General features: G+C 54.1%; 1 protein-coding gene across 1 annotated transcript in view; it reads right to left on the bottom strand.

The window, feature by feature from the left end:
- Positions 1 to 1,627: 1,627 nt before the first annotated feature.
- The window catches only part of cep170aa (centrosomal protein 170Aa), an 18,590-nt gene continuing 3,595 nt past the window's right edge, over positions 1,628 to 16,622 (bottom strand). The window contains 20 exon segments of the mRNA XM_019860013.1: positions 1,628 to 1,765; positions 1,978 to 2,230; positions 3,069 to 3,120; positions 3,209 to 3,302; positions 3,390 to 3,478; positions 3,552 to 3,719; positions 3,796 to 3,964; positions 4,597 to 4,740; positions 4,742 to 4,853; positions 5,754 to 7,244; positions 7,846 to 7,951; positions 8,442 to 8,534; positions 8,728 to 9,014; positions 9,627 to 9,983; positions 12,406 to 12,702; positions 12,891 to 13,037; positions 14,345 to 14,467; positions 15,241 to 15,451; positions 15,527 to 15,585; positions 15,677 to 15,755. Coding sequence (XP_019715572.1) covers positions 2,061 to 2,230; positions 3,069 to 3,120; positions 3,209 to 3,302; positions 3,390 to 3,478; positions 3,552 to 3,719; positions 3,796 to 3,964; positions 4,597 to 4,740; positions 4,742 to 4,853; positions 5,754 to 7,244; positions 7,846 to 7,951; positions 8,442 to 8,534; positions 8,728 to 9,014; positions 9,627 to 9,983; positions 12,406 to 12,702; positions 12,891 to 13,037; positions 14,345 to 14,467; positions 15,241 to 15,451; positions 15,527 to 15,585; positions 15,677 to 15,755 — 4,248 coding nt within the window. The 3' untranslated portion in view covers positions 1,628 to 1,765; positions 1,978 to 2,060.

Below are 16,622 nucleotides of genomic sequence, written 5' to 3'. Positions count from 1 at the left end.
TGCATGACACTGCTGTGATCGTTGTCATTAGACAATTTCAAGCTTGTGGTACAACGGTTTCAAATTTGAATTGTCGTTCCGAAAGTATTTGGCATCTCAAAAAAGTCATGTGGTTGCCTCTTCGGGTTCTCATGCTCACTCACATCTGGTGCATGATGTCGGAAAAAATATTTTCATCTTTTTTTTATAACAGTCATTGACTGTATTTGTTTTTTCCCCCTCATCTTAATTGTGTATTTAATCTTACAAAAACATCCCAAATGATTGACGTACAAGTCCCTTGAAAAGAAAAAAGTAAGACCCACAGTGAGAGTCAGCATTTGCACAATTCAAAAGAAGGCAAGCCTAACACCGAAAAGTGGATGGCTCTTGTTTTATTGACAGTACAATTCGTGTTTGAACAAATATAAAATACATAAAACATCCACAAAATATTAAAAAATAAATAAAAATTTTTGTTTTCTCTCTTTACAAACAAAATAACTAACCAGACAACAAGGAGAATTAGAAACAAATGAAAAACGTACGAGTACCGAATATTCACTTCAACTGTTTTACTTAGAAAAAAGAAAAAAAAAGGCTGGGGAATTGAAAGTGAAACCTTGAGACCAAAAAAAAAAAAATATATGCATCCTTTTTTTCCCTTCAATTTCTGCATGACATCTCATCACAGCGTAACACTTCTGGGTTGCAAAGCTTCTCCGTGCAACAACTGATTTTATAAAATGAGAAGCAATTCGGAAAGTGGTTTAAGACCTTAAAGTGGATCCGTGTGGAGAAAACTGCTACAAAATCTTCGTCGACCCCTTGAACACAACAACGTACATTTGGATAAATACCAGCCACAGACCGCTCTTTATCAGGAAGTTAAAAGCCACCCCCCCAAAAAAAAAAAAAAAATTGAAATGGAAGTACAAAAAGTCCAATTGCATACCAAACACTTTCAGTGGTGCTACAAGCTTCAGGGCACCGCATCAGACAGGCCAAATCAAGATAAGGCAGCAAGAAGAAAAGTTAACAATTAGCCGAGCTGCGCGTTAGCTCATTCACTTTGGTCGGTGGTGATTTAATTAAGATTATTATTCATTTTTTGGGGACCGAAAATCGGCTCCACACACGCGAAATGCAACTAGCAGGGAGACAAGGCTCGGTTCTTCGCATGCTACTAGATGTCCGATGACTGGGCTAGTTTACAAAAAAAAAAAAAAAAGCTTCGATGGGAGGACTGTCAAGTGTCACATGTGTATAAAACTGCATGGGTTGACTTGTGAAAGAGGGGGGACCATTTCCTGTACAAAGTGTCTGTATTTCAATGTCACGTTAAGGCTGCAGCTGTTTTGAATACTCAAGTGCAAAAACAAAGTTGTGAAATATGCATTCCGTTTGCCTCAAAAGTTTCTGGGGGAGGCCCGTTGGAGGGACGACGTTTTTCGAGGCAGCACCTGAGCGACCAACGGTTCACACACCAGGAGGACGAGAGCAAATGCTGGCTGGCGTTCATGTGTGGCTCCGTTCCATCATTCCTTCTTGTCGTTTTCAATCGACAACCCAAAAACTCTTCTTGTTTCTCACATTTTAGGGGTTCACACACCAGGAGGACGAGAGCAAATGCTGGCGTTCATGTGTGGCTCCATTCCATCATTCCTTCTTGTCGTTTTCAGTCGACACCCCAAAAACTCTTCTCGTTTCTCACATTTTAGCTCATACTACATTGACATTCAGTCCCGTGGCCAATTTTTTTCCAGTTCATATTTTTCATCTGAGCCTAAAATGTCGTTTGGGGGGGCTGTTTTTTTTTTTACGATGGATTAAAAAAAAAAAAATCCTCGTCATTTTCCTAAAATGTCGTTTGGGGGGGCTGTTTTTTTTTTTTTAAACGATGGATTAAAAAAAAAAAAAATCCTCGTCATTTTTCGCTATTTGCTCGCCAATTTGAAGTGATGAGAAGGAATATCGCAGCGCTTATTTTTGGCTCACTTCTGCACAAGGGCCTCCTTGCCGCTGGGCCGCATGCGGCCGAAAGGCGGCGCGCCGACGGAGGCTACGCCGAGACCGGCGGATCATCTGAGCGGCGGAAGGATCTCGGGCGGCGGCTCTTTGGCCGGGAGCTGCCGGGGTCCCGTGTCGGAGGAGGGCGGGGGTGCGGTTTTGACGCCTTCGGCCTTGGTGGGCGAGGCGGCGCTGGCTGCCGCATCCAACGCCCCGGTTGGGTCTAACATCAGATTGATCACTGGGACACACGGGCACAGACACGCACAGGATGAGGGGGGGGGCCGGTTGGCGACCAAGCGCGGGACACAATATGAGGTACGAGCAACAAAATTCCTTCATGTGGACGCTTTTGACTTCGGTGAGCGCGTCGGGCTTTCTCATTTTCATTTCTTTGGTCGAAACCTGGACAATTTCAAACATTTGTGTCGTTTTTCATGATTTCATTGACATATTTGGCAAACTGTTTTGACATTTTTCTTGCATCGTATTTGTATCCTTCATCTGGTCGTGTATTTTGCGTGCGGACTACAAGGCGCACTTGAAACCCTTTCACTTGCTCAAAAATCGACAGTGCGCCTTCCCATCAGATGTGCCTTATGTGTGGATGTCGAAATGAAGTCAAATCAAGTTTGACGCATTTGCTGCACTGGTTCGTTTCCCTTCAATAATGTGCCTTAATTCCCGGTGCGCCTTATAGAGAGAGAACCAAAACAACATTGGGCACAAAAAATTGAGGGGGAAAAAACAACCCCCACCTTCCCTCCAAAAAAATTACACTCACACACACACACAGAAAAAAAAAGAAAAATCGGAAAAAACTCGACAAAAACACAAATATTAGGAAGAAAAATTGATACCCAAAAAAAACGAGAATTAGGGGGAAAAAATAATTGCAAGTAGAAAACCGTCTGAAAGCACTCAACGCCGATGACGTCGACATTTGTCGAGCCGCGTACGTCCGGTGACATTGTACTTGTCTTGTTGGACACGCCCTCGCACCGGCTTGCTTTCGAGCGCATCAAATGGAGGCCCGCTAGCGGGAGGGGACACGTGTCGCGTGTGAGCGGCGTCTTTACCTTCAAGCTGCTTCTCGACTCTTCTGAGCTCAAGCAGCACGGAGGAGATCTCCTGCACAAAGCGACAGCAACAACACCATCACTTGCCTCCCCCAGAGACCCACCGCATCGCTTGTGAAATGTCCAAGACGCTCGAGTACATTGCCGGACGACTTCAAGAGTGGCGCGTCGCTTTCGGATTTCAGTTTCCTTTCGATGTCCTCCCAGTTCCTGTCCTGATCCTTGAACAAGAGCCTGGACAGCAACGACAGCATCAGGACCAAATCCGACCGACTTCTATCTTCATCAAGTGGAAAGCAAAAATCGTGAGAGTATAATGACCGGATTTTTCCTGCTGTTTTATCAGTAGACTGCCTGATCTTGGTGGACAGCTGAAAGACCGAGTGGATCAGGAGGCTGTCCAAAACGGCCTAGAAGGACACACCAATACAAAGCGTCAACACGCCGTGCGTGCGTGCGTGCGTACGTGGGTTTCTCACTCACCTCCTCTCGGTTCCACGTGCGTCTCCTGAGCGCCCGGGGCTCGTGGCTCTCGGGGGCGCGGGGGCGGAGCTCCGCCGGCTTGCCGTTGATCTCCGGCGTCCCGGCGCCGTCGATGACGGGAGGGATCTTGCGGTATTTCAGGCTCTCGTCAAACACGCGATCCACCAGCTGACCGTGTCAAGAAGAAGCAGACAGTCAAAGACTCAAAAAAGATGAAAAAATGGGAAATTCAACAAAATGGCACAATTTCAATTTTTTTTTTTTTGTCGACGGCCGAGCCCGGCGTGGTGGCGGCCGTGCTGGCGGCCGTGCTGGGCGCCGTGTCGGACGAGCTGACCGAGTCGATCTTGCCGGCCACGTCGTGGATCTCGCGTGCCAAGGTGGCCAGGTCCTTAGCCAGGTCCTGGCTGATCCTGCGCACACATGGGAACAACCTGTTAACCATCAGACAAGGTGGTTTAGAACAGCGTCAACAACAAGCAGCGATCACTTCTGAGTAGGGCTGAACAATTCATCCGATCCCCCCCCCCCGACCCCCAGCCTCATTTCAGTCCGCTGATTATCTAAACCTTAATAAGTTGTATTAGTGTGGAGATAAGTTCAGTGGTGAAGAAGTAGAGTTCCGCATGTTTCCATCTTCTTGTTTCAAGAACGTGATCACGCCACACATTCGCCTGCACGATTGTCCGATGCTCCCATCACATGAGCTGCGTCGAGTTTTGTCGTGGTGAACGACCAAAGGACTGTGAGTCAGGCTTTCGTAAGTCAACTAACTGAGGCGGATAAAGTGTCGGGGTTCATTTGGCTTTTAGTGTTAGCGGAACTTACGAGACAAAAACATTTCTGGATCATAAATCGGATATGGCTTATTTTGACACAGCTTAATTTATTGCTTGTTTAGTTAAAAAAAAAACGCACATGGGATGCGGACTTGGAAAAGGGTAATCGTATTAAATTGCAATAACGAGCGAAATCAGGAAAAAAAAAAGGCGTTTCTCAAAATGGTTCAGCCCTACTTTTGAGCATTTGATGTGCAGATCAATACCTGGCGATTTCCTCGCTGTGCGCCGTCCAGTCTCTGATGTACTCGTCTTGTTCCTTCATGCGATGTTTCAGGACCACCGCGCCCACCCCCGGCAGGGCGCCGGATGGGCCGGGCGCCGCGCGCCGGCACGGCGTGATGCGGCCGCGTGTGGGGGCGCCCTCCTCCGTGCTTCGAAGAGTTGCGGCCGGAGCCCAACTCTTCCTCCGAGGTGGACGCGTACTCGGGAGGCAGGCGTCTCCACCGGTTGCTGCTGGACACTGGGAAGGCAGAAATGTGACGCTTTAGTCTCACCTCATTTATTGTCCAAAGACACCTTTTCCGTCAACTTAAGAAAGAAGTCAGCATGGTACAACTCGGATCCTACAAATACATTCGACTTCAGTCTGTGCAGTTCTCATTCCTCTTGGAAAATTAAGAATGGAGAGCAGCTGCAGCAAAGCGTTGTTAAATACACACACACTCCGCCCCCAAAAATACACAATTGAAACAAAGCAAAAAAACAAAAACAAAAACCAAAACCTGCATTCCTCTCGGTGCCAATGAACGGTGCCTAGAATGGCAAACTCCACAAGGGGGAGCCATATTCCAAAGGCGGTGACTAGTTTGACTTCAAGGCTGAAGTGGCAAGCGTGCAAGGGAAGCATCACAGTCGCACACAACGCAAGAACCCGGGTCAGCATCTGGACACTTCATTAGGTACACAAAGAAAAACGTGTTTGGCGGCACATTTGAGTGACTGACTTTGCAGGTATGAAAATAAAGTGAACTCGTAGCAGGAACAAGACCGTCAATGGCGCTAACTGGCGTATCTGCACCGACCGAGTGAAGTGGCCATTGAGCGTCTCGCTTCTCACGGCCGTTAAGCCAGTGTCTTTTACAATCCGATTCAATGTCCGCTCCTTACAGAAGCCGTCTCTGCGGATGCCACTCAGGTCTTCACGCATGCATGCACACACGACACTCTCCTAACAAGATTCTACAGCGCCAGTACAGTACCAGCTCGTTCTTCATCTGCGCCAGGTCCGCCAGGCCCTGCACGAGAGCTCTCTGGACGACGAAAACCGTAAAGGAGTCAACATCCTTCACAACGCGGCGAGAGTGACAACAGACAAATGGCCTTCCACGCCAACGATAACGTTTTGGTGGCGCTTCCTCACCTGTGGGAGAGCAGTACCCGGTCGTAGCGGTCTTGGTTCTGGCCTCGTTCAGCTTGGACACGCTGTTGGCCCTCATCCTGGGAGCCAGCTTGCTCTCGGCGGGCGCCGACGAGCGCAAGCCCAGGCGCAGCGCCGTCTCGGCCGAAAGGCGCGGCGAGGCGGAGGAGACGCGCGCGGCGGCGGCTTTTCTGCGCGCCGAGACCGAGCCCGCCCGGTTGCGGCGCGGCTGCGCCAGCATGTCGAGACGCGACAGTCCTCCGCGGCCGGACGGAGGCTTGGAGGTGGAGCTGGTGGTGGACACCTCGGACGCCACCGACGCTCGGTCCGCGTCGGCCAGATCCGTGTCCGAGGTGTCCCCCAGTCGCGCTCGGCGGAGGAGGGAGGCTCGGGTGGGCCGCGGCTTCGGCAGCGCCGCCTGCTTGCTCAGGGAGGACGACGTGGCGGCCTGCGGACTCCGGCCCGTCTTGGAGGAAACGCCGGCGGCGGCGTTCTTGGCAGATCTCGCCTCGTATCCGGAGTACGTCTCCTGGTCCGAGGAGAGGATGTCGGAAATGGGAAAGGAAGACGTCTGCTCGTCATCGGTGAGATCGAGCGACGGTTGGCGTCCTCTGGAAGAAGAAGGCTGAAGCGAGCGGCGCGGCGCTTCCGCCGTTCTGCTTTTGGCCTTCCTCTCCAGGCGGTCTCGCGCGCCGGCGGGGACGGCGGACTTGGAGGCCGCGCCGACGTTGCTCTTCTCCCGGTGCATGCTGCTGAGCGAGCGGCGCTTCTGCGCGCCGCCGGCCTTCCCCTCGGCCTCGCCGGCCCCGCGACTGGCGGCGCTGGCCGTGTCCACGTCCGACTCCGGCGAGACGGAGCCCGTCCGAGGGCGGAGGCCGTAGCCGGAGACCCGACCGCCGCCGCCGCCGGCTTGAGGGCTTTTTGGCTCCAGCTTGTTTTCATCCCTCAGTTTGGCCTCCAGGAAGGCCATGACGGCTTCGGTGTCCTTGAGGAGCGTGGCCGTGTCCATGCTCCCCACCGAGTCGCTGCGCCCGCGGGCTCCGCCGATGCGCGGGATGAGCTCGGCGGGGACGCTGCCGCTGGGCTTCTCGATGGTGAAGCTGCCTTGCCGCACCAGGGGCTTGCCGGACGCATCCCCGCCGTCTTCTTCCTCCTCCTCCTTCCTTACCTCGGAGCCCTTCCTGCGCTCCGCGGCGCCGGAGGTCCGCGCGGCGGCCTGGCAACAGGAGGAGGCGGCGGCTCTCGGTTTGCGATCGCCGGTCATGTCGCCGTTCTCCCGGGGAGGCGGCGGAGATTGCCCGTCGCCCTTGTTCTCCTTCTCCTGGGGTTCCGTGTCCTGCTTTTCTCCGATCTCGGACCTCGGCGTCTGAGATTTGGCGCCGCTGCGGGGGTCATCCGCGGGGAGGGGGGGGAGGGTCCTGCGCTTGCGCTCGCTCAGACAAGTCGAGGAATCGCCTCGGTTGAGGGGCGCGCCGGACTTCGACGACTCACATCCTGAAAGGGTTGAATGCGGGTGCGATTCAGTCATTTCATTGGAGACGCAGGTGATATCAAGGAGGGAGCGCCTAAGTTTCCACCATCAGCAAGTCCCAAGTCCAACTTTCAAATTTCAGTCCCAAAAGTCCCCAATCATGTTGTCATTGTGGTGGGAAGATCCCGTGTGCACCCTCAAACAAACGCCCCCCCCCCAATTTGGCCTTGTGTACCATGCAAGAGATTTGACGCGAACTACATTTCAAGCGAGTCGAGTCAATTGATGACTTGGGATAGACAAGTCACGAGTCGAGTCTGACGATCCTGCTCGGTCACAACGCAGATTCACATTTGACACTTTGCACTCCGTGTCCGCTCTCATGTTGGCGGTGTGACAGATTCGCAATCGGGTCTACTCGACACTTTGCCTTCTCAAGTGCTTGACAATTCAGAGCAACTGTCCCGGTCCTGCCGGGATCTGTAGTCACGGTTGACGTCTCGGTTGTTGAAAAGCGCGCATGGGTGAAGTCATAGTCGAGCCGAGTTGTGTCGGAGTTGCAGATGGGCGACTTAAGGCGGACCTGAGTCAAGCCACTGACTCCAGCGTGTCGGCGCCGCGTACCTCTTTGTTTGTCCAAGAAAGTCGTGGTCTCGGCACCAGAACCTTCCGGATCGGTCCGGGCGTGGTGGGCGGCCAAATTGGCCCACTGAGAGACCCAGTTGGAGTCCTTTAAGAGAGAAGAGGGAAAATGCAGACGGTGAACGGCGCTAGCGTTCGTGCGTCGGGCAGCACGCGAGCGAGTGTCAGGAAGCAACTCGTGGGAGATCTCATGCGACGAGGAAGCTCGGCCGCCTAAAGCGCAACGCTCAGTTGCCGACAAGATTCTGCGTGAAAGGCAATGATGAAATGGCGTGCCGTTCTTATGGGGGAGAGAGATGGCCAAACGGCAGACGGGCTTGCCCATCCTGGCGCACACTGGCCCTTTTCTTCTTCATCTTTCGGGTGTGACCGCGACTCACATTTCAAGACTCGGCTACGAGCCTTTGAACTGCTCCTCAAGAGCGCGCCTAATACGAGAGCTGCATCGAAACAAAGCCTGCGGCAAAACGGGTGGCTCGCATCGTGCTGCCAGGCTAAGGCGGGCCAGTTGAAACCGTGTGACAGTGCCTCAAACAAATTAACTGTTGAGCCAATCAAAGCGTCTCTTCTGTCATTACCTCCTTCCCAGTCTCCGTTTTCTTTGCTTTTCCTCTTCCCTCCCCTTGGAGCTCCGCGACGGAGGAGTCTTGCTTCTGCTGCAGCCCAAATACCTACAAACACAAGCGTCGGGGTCACACGTGAACCGATCCCATCGAAACACCACCGCGGTCGTGACGCCAGTCTATCGGGGAGCAAAATCAACATCGGGAGGCAGTTGACGGCGTGGCAACAAGGACGCATCGAAGCAACCGACGAGCCCTTGCGAATAATGACACCAGCCCGCAGTGTCGGCAGCTTCCCTGCCTTGTCTATCATGCGCCGGGCCTCCTCCTCTTGCTCCTCCAGGGTGCCGTTTTCCAGCTCGATGGTGTAGGTGCCGTTATCGCTGTGGTCGTCGCCGGCCTCCCCGGCGGCCGCTCGCCCCGCGACGGAGGCGTCCTCGCTGGGGCTGGTGGGGCTTCCGGTGGCCAGGCCCGTGCCCACGGAGCTGCGCCCCACGCTGGGGTCTTCCGACCTTTGCTTGAGGAGCACGCGGGCCGCCGTGGGCGCGCCGGCGGCCACGGTGGCGGAGATCGGGGCCGGGACTTTCCCTGCGGGAAATCCAAACCGCGGAGAAACACAAGACGAGAAAGTATCAGGGCAACGTGTCACGTAGGAGATCCGACACGAGATCTTGCACGGAAAAGCGGCGAGGCGACGACGAGGCCGTAGCATCGCCACCAAGCGGAAACACTTGCAATGTATTCTTGATCAAATGATCACAAATTTAAGTGACGCGTAAACATTGAAACGAAAAGAAAAAATGACGTCGGATGTTCGTTCCGTGTCTCGCTTTCTTTTTGGGGTTTTTTTACCCCGGAGGTGAAGAATGACATTTATGAGCAACCAATGAATTTTTTTTCTTTGTGTGCGAATGTGTTCGATCACTGCCAAACGAGAGTGCGCAGTGTGCATTTCCAATCAAGATACACGCACTGGAAAGCAGATTTGGTCATGGCACCAAAAAAAAAAAAAAATCGTGACTATTCCTAAACGTTTGTGACATGTCAACTATATCCAGTTCAAACGATTACAATTTTGCCACGTAAATCACGTCAAGAATGAATTTGGCTTGCCCGGCTCTCGGACACGTCATTCACATTTCAAATCCAAGTCCAATTTTGGGAAGGCCCCGCCCGGGCGCAGCTGCAGAAATCAGTTACCTGAGTCCGAGGCCGCGCCGGCGGAGGTGGAAATGCTGAACACCTTGGGCTGGGAGGGGGGCTGCGGATACAGCCCCTCGCCGCCGGCTCCGCCCAGCAGCGGCGCGGTCTGGGAAAAGGAATACGAGCGCCGCTTGCGGGGGTTCTCCTCGTCGTAGAGCTCGATCATGAAGGCCGTGCGGCCGCCGCCGCCGCCGCCGCCTCCTCCCCGGGAGCCGCTCGCCGCGTTCTCGCCGGCCGCTCCCGCGCGGGCGTGCACGGCTTTCAGACGTTCCTCGAGGGCGTGACGCCGGCTGGCGAAGCGCAGGCCCAGGCCGTTCTCGGAGTCGCTCTGAGTGCCATCTTCATGTTTGCTGCCTACAAGGGTGACAAGTGACACTTAAACATCAGCAGACGCTAACTCGCCCCCGTTCCCAAAAGAGTCTTGAATTGCCTGTGCTGTCTGAATCATTTCTACCACAAAAACGGATCGACCGAGAAGCATCTCACAACATGAGCGTGAAACTGATGCAATGTCACAAACGCCCGGGAATTTTTTCATTGTATGCTTTATTTGTAAATAAACAATATCATATAATACTTTTCCTCATTAAAAATACCCTGGACAACATTTTTTTGGGGGGGTTAGAGGGGTAGATTCACAGCATTTTCATTTGACTCAATTCCAAACAATGATTTGTAGTACGAGTATTTGGAATGACGAGTATGGTCAGACTCTCTATAACAAGCCAGACTAGGCTTCGCTCCTCCTTCCTTGACACCAATTACTACTTTCTTATGAACCAGGGCTTTGCACCATCTCCCAACATTTTAGACTGCATAAAAATAGACCAATAGCGGAGTTTTTAAGTGAATAGCAGGAAAAAACCTGCTACTATGTGGGGGTTCGCTGTACCGCAAACGTGTGTGGTGTGGGTCAAACTGAAAAAAGAAACGAGGAAAAAAAAAAAAGCTGCCATTTTGAAGCCGTTTGGCTTTTGAGACCAAGATTTTCTTCCTTCAAATGACATTTCTGTCATGTCCCATTTGGATGTGCCGCAACAGACAAGTTGCCGGGGCTGGCCTAGCACATGCCCACTGGCTCAAGAGAGAGAGGAGGGGGGCGGCACAGGAAGAAAACAATGACAATGGGGGGGAGGGGGCCGCAAGAGGGGAGGAAGGGTCATGGGGATGAAATGAGATGAGGGGGTGAAAGGAGATTTGAGAAACGAGGCTGCAGAAAAAGAGGCTATGTCTGGTTTGGAGGCGCAGACGGAAACAGTGGTGAGCGCGTGGGGGGGGGCTCAGTGTAGCGTTCCGACATTCAAGTTGAAGCAAAGAGGACCTGACGAGTCACCGTCTCTCTGTTGGCTATTTCATGAAAAGCCAACGGTGTCGTTCATTCAAAGCGCAAGAATGTATGAAAGGTAAAGCAGATGAGCTGAGAAACAAACGCCTTGATTGTTTTGTCCCCCGACGCAGACAAAGAAGCTGTGAGTGGAGAACAAAGATGGCACTGAGAGGACGCGGGCGCTCTGCGCCGCTTGCCACCATTTCAGTCACGGTGGCCTCTGCCCACACGCGCACGCAACTCCGACGCAAATCCACTCGTACGCCGACAAACACTTGAGCATTCGACAGCGACCGCGTTTTTCCTGCGCCGTCGGACCGCCGACGACCGTCCACGCTGGACACATCGCCTGTCAAGCGCAGACCTAACCGAGAAAGACAAGCTGGGAATGTTTTCCGACGACATTCAGTCTCCATATATGCTAGCTCCCCCCGCGTAACGCACATGAATCCACAAAAGGGATGAATAACGCAGCGCTCGAGTCAACCTGCAGTGGCCCAAATGCCCATTTTCTGTATTGGTCATCTGCTCTTGTTGGTCTCCCATTATTTTGGGGGTTCCGTCGGGTCCTTCCCGCCCGACATCTCCTATTTGCCACGAAGCAACTCTGACATTCATCAGAGGATCACAATTGCTTGATATTCAGACTCATGACATCCCGAAGACACGAATGGTAGACAAAAGGACGCATTTCCTTTGCCTCAGCCGCCTCCGCTCGGTTTGTGCGCACACAGCAACCGCGTGAAAAATGATTGACAGGTGCCCTAAATCGGCTCCTGAATGACTTACTTCCACGCGCTCCCGCGTCCGTCCCCGGTTGACGTGCGGTCCTTGTTCTGGGTGGGTCGCTGCTTCTTTGCCTCTTCAACCTCCCGCGACCGCGACATCGTTGCCTCTCTTTCCACGGCGCGGCAGCCCGGGCGACTAACCTCGCTCTACTTCCTCTCTTTGGCCAATCGGCGCGGGCGCTCTTGCAGCGGTCAGCACTGCGGGGAGGTGCGTTCGCCGCCCGCTTACTCCCCGAAATCCACCGTCAGCGACATCGGCGGCAGGCCTTCATATGCGCCACCCTCTCCGCCTTCATTAGGCCGATCGGACTTGGCCCGATTTGCAGACGAGGTTGCCTCCGCTGAAGCGGCTTCCAAACGTTAAGACAACTCGCAGTGCCCCAAGTCAGCTAGCAGACATCAGCACCAATTAGAGGAGACTCGCATGTAGTCCAACCTCCCCCCCGACATTGAACGAGCATCCCTGCTTTCCACTCGAGCCATTTTCATCAGCCGCCTGTCTGTCAGAGGACCCCCCCCCCCTCCCCCCATACATCAATACATCATCCTCCTCGACCGGCCTCCATTTAATTAACCGAGCGCTCTGCAGTCAGACTCGGACCGGAAGCAGAAGCGTTTGTGGCCGTGTTTGCGTGCGATGGGTGTCATTTGAGTTCCTCACCTTTCAGCCTTTTGAGATGCACGGGCACGTCACTCTTGTTGCTCTTGCTGTCCTCCTCGGCGGACTCGCCGCGGATCAGCGCGGGGTCGTTCTGCGCCAGCCAATCGGCCACCTTGCTCTCCGACGCCATCATGGCCGCCTGCAACGTGCTCAGGTCCCCGCCGCCGGGCCCCGCGCCGCCCCTCTTGGCGCGGGACCTGTGCTGGCCAGGCATGAACTTGGAGACGTGGTCTTTGATGGTGACCCTCCCGGGGGAAGCGCTGTCGAACTCGATGGTGAAGGAGGCGTGGCCTTGAGCTGTCGAGCGCACGCGGTTTTTGCGTTGGTGTCGATAAGAGACGCGACTTGGATAGACATTGGCGATCGCTCATTTTCTGCTCCCACATGGGATATCAAGCGAAGCTCGGGCTTCCTTTCGGCGCCAATATGTTGGTCCCGATCGGGCCAAAGTACGGCCGCGGTTTTGACGGGTCGGACGGCTTCACCTGCGCCGCCGCGAGAGCCGCTCCCCTCCGTGTCCTTGGTGGGTATCTCATGGATACCGTTGGTGGCGACGGGATGATTTTCCTTGGTGGGGATTTCCATGTAACCCGGGTGGTGGCCATCCTCTCCGCGACGAGCCTCTTTGCCCTCTGTGGATTTGCAAAAAAAAGATGCCAGCCAGTTGAATTGTTGGCACGACGAGAAATCGGTACCATTTCGAGCATCAAATCGCTGCGCACCCTTTCAGATACATCATCGATCTGTATGGACTGCGCACCCACCCCCCTGGCCCCCCATGATGCTCGCCAATAAATAATTTGCACAAGTAAGCCTATAAATCTTTCAGTGGCATCGTCCTAAACACGCCACAGCCAGGCTTTACGAGCGTCATAAAAACAATACTCGACTTTGCGTTAGTCGAGCTCTGCGACGTGAGCCCACAACAGCATCCGCGCACGCAGTAAAAGTACAGTTACAATGGGAAAGCTTGATTGTCCGCTTGTTAGCGATGCATACGGCATCCCGAGGCTTCGCTTGAGAACTAGCGCGTGCTCAGTGAATGATCCACAATTCCGCGCGTGTGTGTGTGTGATGGCAGGAATGGGGGAACTGCTTGTGCGACGGCATAATCCGATGGGGCAGTAAATGAGGAGCAAGCGCGGGAGGGGGGTCGGGAGTTCCGTCATCATAGCCGATTCACAGAGGAATTTGAAAAGGACGTGCTCAAAATCAGCAAAACACACACACACATTCTCCATCCGTCTCCCCATCGTCACTTCACTCGGCCTCCAAGCCGACTTCAGTCTATTGGAGCGGACCGACTGAGCAACTTCCGGCAGTTTTCAAACACGCGCCGCGTCAAGACCTTTTTTTGAAGTCTGCCAACCTCACCTACTTCGGGGGCAGACGTCGCCGATCCCATTCTTCCGCGGCGCGAGTCCCCAAACAGCACCAGAAATATCCAAACTGCAGGTAGAATCTGCACGAGTGGCAAGAAAAGCGATCCGGCAGCTGAGGATGCCGGCACAAGTATTCATCCAGATGTGACGAGAGATTTGAGGTCGCTTCAGGGGAGCCCCCCCGCCCCTCGCCCACCCCCTTGCCCTCAAAACCAGGCTGGCCAAACTGATTTGGTACTGCTAAGCTCTTTGACCACCGGCGCAGTCCTTTAATCCCGCCCCCCTGGCTACGCGGCATCAGCTAACGTGAGCCCGCGCTCAGACGGCCGGCCGCCCATCTCGAGCCGGTTGTGTGAAACAAAAGCCCTTTGTGCGCACTTGAGTGGACGTCACCACCGCGCACACAAACACGCCGTCCGTTTGGACACAAACAAGAGGGGAGGTCATCGGGCGCGGTCTGAGAGCGCCGACGCTGCAAATGTGCCACTTTCGTGACTGGGAGGTCACGTCAGCTGTGAGATTTCAAATTGAAGGCTTCACTTGCGGACACGTCCTACCTGTCGGCGGGGGCTTTTTTTTGCTTCGCTGCTTGAAGGAGTTCTCGTCGTCCGCGTCCCCGTAGCCCCACCACGCCGGCTGGCCGTACAGGGGGGTCCCACGAGGCAGCGTTGCAACATCTCCTGGAGACAGCATGGCCACGCGCTTTAATAGACTGAGTATGGAATGTGCAAACACATTTTGGGGAGCTAGTTTACAGACAATTGGCAGGGGTTTTGACATTTTTCTGGTCCACGGGTCCCTTTAGGCCCCGTCGTCCGCGTCCCCGTAGCCCCACCCCGCCGGCTGGCCGTGCAGGGGGGTCCCACGAGGCAGCGTTGCAACATCTCCTGGAGACAGCATGGCCACGCGCTTTAAGAGACTGACTATGGAATGAGCAAACACATTTGGGGGCTAGTTTACGGACAATTGGCAGGGGTTTTGACATTTTTCTGGTCCACGGGTCCCTTTAGGGCAGCGAAACCAAATAAATGTTGAATGGTCTCATCACATGATTGTTTGACAACTGTGCCTTCGGGCGAGACATTTTTCCAAAGGGTCCGATGGACAATTAAAACTCACCTCCCATATCTACCCTTAAATGGCATCGGAATTAAGAAAAACAAGTTGACAATTTGAGGGCAAAAAAAGTCCACGTTATGCATTTTGTTTTTTTTTTGAAGAAAAACAAAGTAGTGATGTTTAAGAATAAAGTCTCTAAAAAGGTAAGGGAAGAAAGTCCTATTTTAACAAGTGACTTTCCAAAATAAAACTTGATTCTTGTAAGATGCCACTTTATTGCCAAGCGCCACGGAGGAGGACCCCCGTAAGCGTGTGTGCCATTTGTTTTCTTCAAGGAGAGCGTGAAAGGAGGCCCGTCCCATTCCGCTGCCCCGAGGTTCTCTCTCGTGCTCACCTCCAACCTTTTCTTCCGCTTTGTGAGCGTCCGGCGTTTTGGGTGGTGGTGGGGAGAGCCCGTCTGCGGTCGTTTGGCCAGGCCTCGGGCTGCCGCCGCCGCCGGGAGACTTCGGCGTCTTTGACGGCGTCTTACTGGGAGGCTTGCACGCACCGGTTTCACCTTTGGACGGCTTCTTGCTCAGCTGGAGGCCACTGGTGAATTTTTCATGCTGCAAAGGGAAGACGGGTCAGCGCGAAGGCCGCTGCGGCTCTTTTGCGCGGGTGCAGCGGCGCCGGGAGCTCACCTTGAGAGCCTCCTCGGGCACGGTGAGCTGCCCCCTCTCCACCGTGAACCAGTTGGTATGTGAGAGAGCCCGGTTAAGGAAACGAGCAAGCCGAACATTTCCCCAGGGGCTCACGAAATGACGAACCGTGCGCGGGTGGCTGAAGGATATCATATCCGAACCTCAGTTTGTCCTCCAACTTGAGGGTGATGTACATCTGCTCTTGAATGCGGACGTCGTTGACAAAGGTCTGTGGGGAGAAGAAGGCGGACGTCAGAGCCGGACCGTCCCGAATGTTTTCATCCCGTATCCGTCAACTCGGCCTACTGACCTATTTCGACCATTTTTGTCTGCGGAAAGTCATGAGAAATGCGAAGCAGAGGGGAAGGCGACGCGCTAGAATCAAGCGCGGACGAGCGCAAAGCAAACCCTCGCATCGGACAGGCTCCGACGGCCGTACGTGCTCAACGCGGCAGTGAGAAAATGGCCCCGAGCGACTCGACAAATCTCCTGAGTCAGCAGCCACAATGCTGCCTTCAGCCAAACAAACGAGAATGGTCGGCGACACGGCGGGAAGCGCCCGTGACTCGCACTTCCTGTCCAACATCTGCAAAGGATGTGAGCGACTTGCTGTGTTTGCATCCGACGGCCGGGGCGCTCATCAGCGCGCGTGACTCAACGGCACATGGCGACTGTTTGCGAGACGGCTCAGCCCCGATCCCCCCGCAAAGCGCGCGCGAACCACATCAGACAGCGTCAATCGATAGCAGAGCGGCTCCCGAGGCTGACGACAAACAAGTCGACCTCTCCGGATGAATCTCCGTATAAACCAAGACGCCTCGTCCCGCGCCGCGCCGCCGATCCGTCGCGATTCTTTCATTTGTATTCTTCGGGCCTCGGCACGTTTGGTGGGAAACACTCACCCCGTTCAGGCTGCCCAGGTCCTTGACCTTGTGTTCGTCTGAGCCGGGCTCGTAGTTGATGACGGCGTGCTGCTTGTCCACACTGCGCGACTGTAAAGCACAAAGAAAAACATGGCGCGGGCAGCTCGCAGGTGAGGGCTGGAAAAAAAAAAAAACGGTTCTCGATCACCCGATGCCTCGGCCGGCATGACCGG

This window comes from Hippocampus comes, unplaced genomic scaffold (genome assembly GCF_001891065.2).
Source record: "Hippocampus comes isolate QL1 unplaced genomic scaffold, H_comes_QL1_v1.1 scaffold39, whole genome shotgun sequence".
Classification (NCBI taxonomy): Eukaryota; Metazoa; Chordata; class Actinopteri; order Syngnathiformes; family Syngnathidae; genus Hippocampus; species Hippocampus comes.
This window is presented reverse-complemented; position numbering and strand designations above follow the sequence as displayed.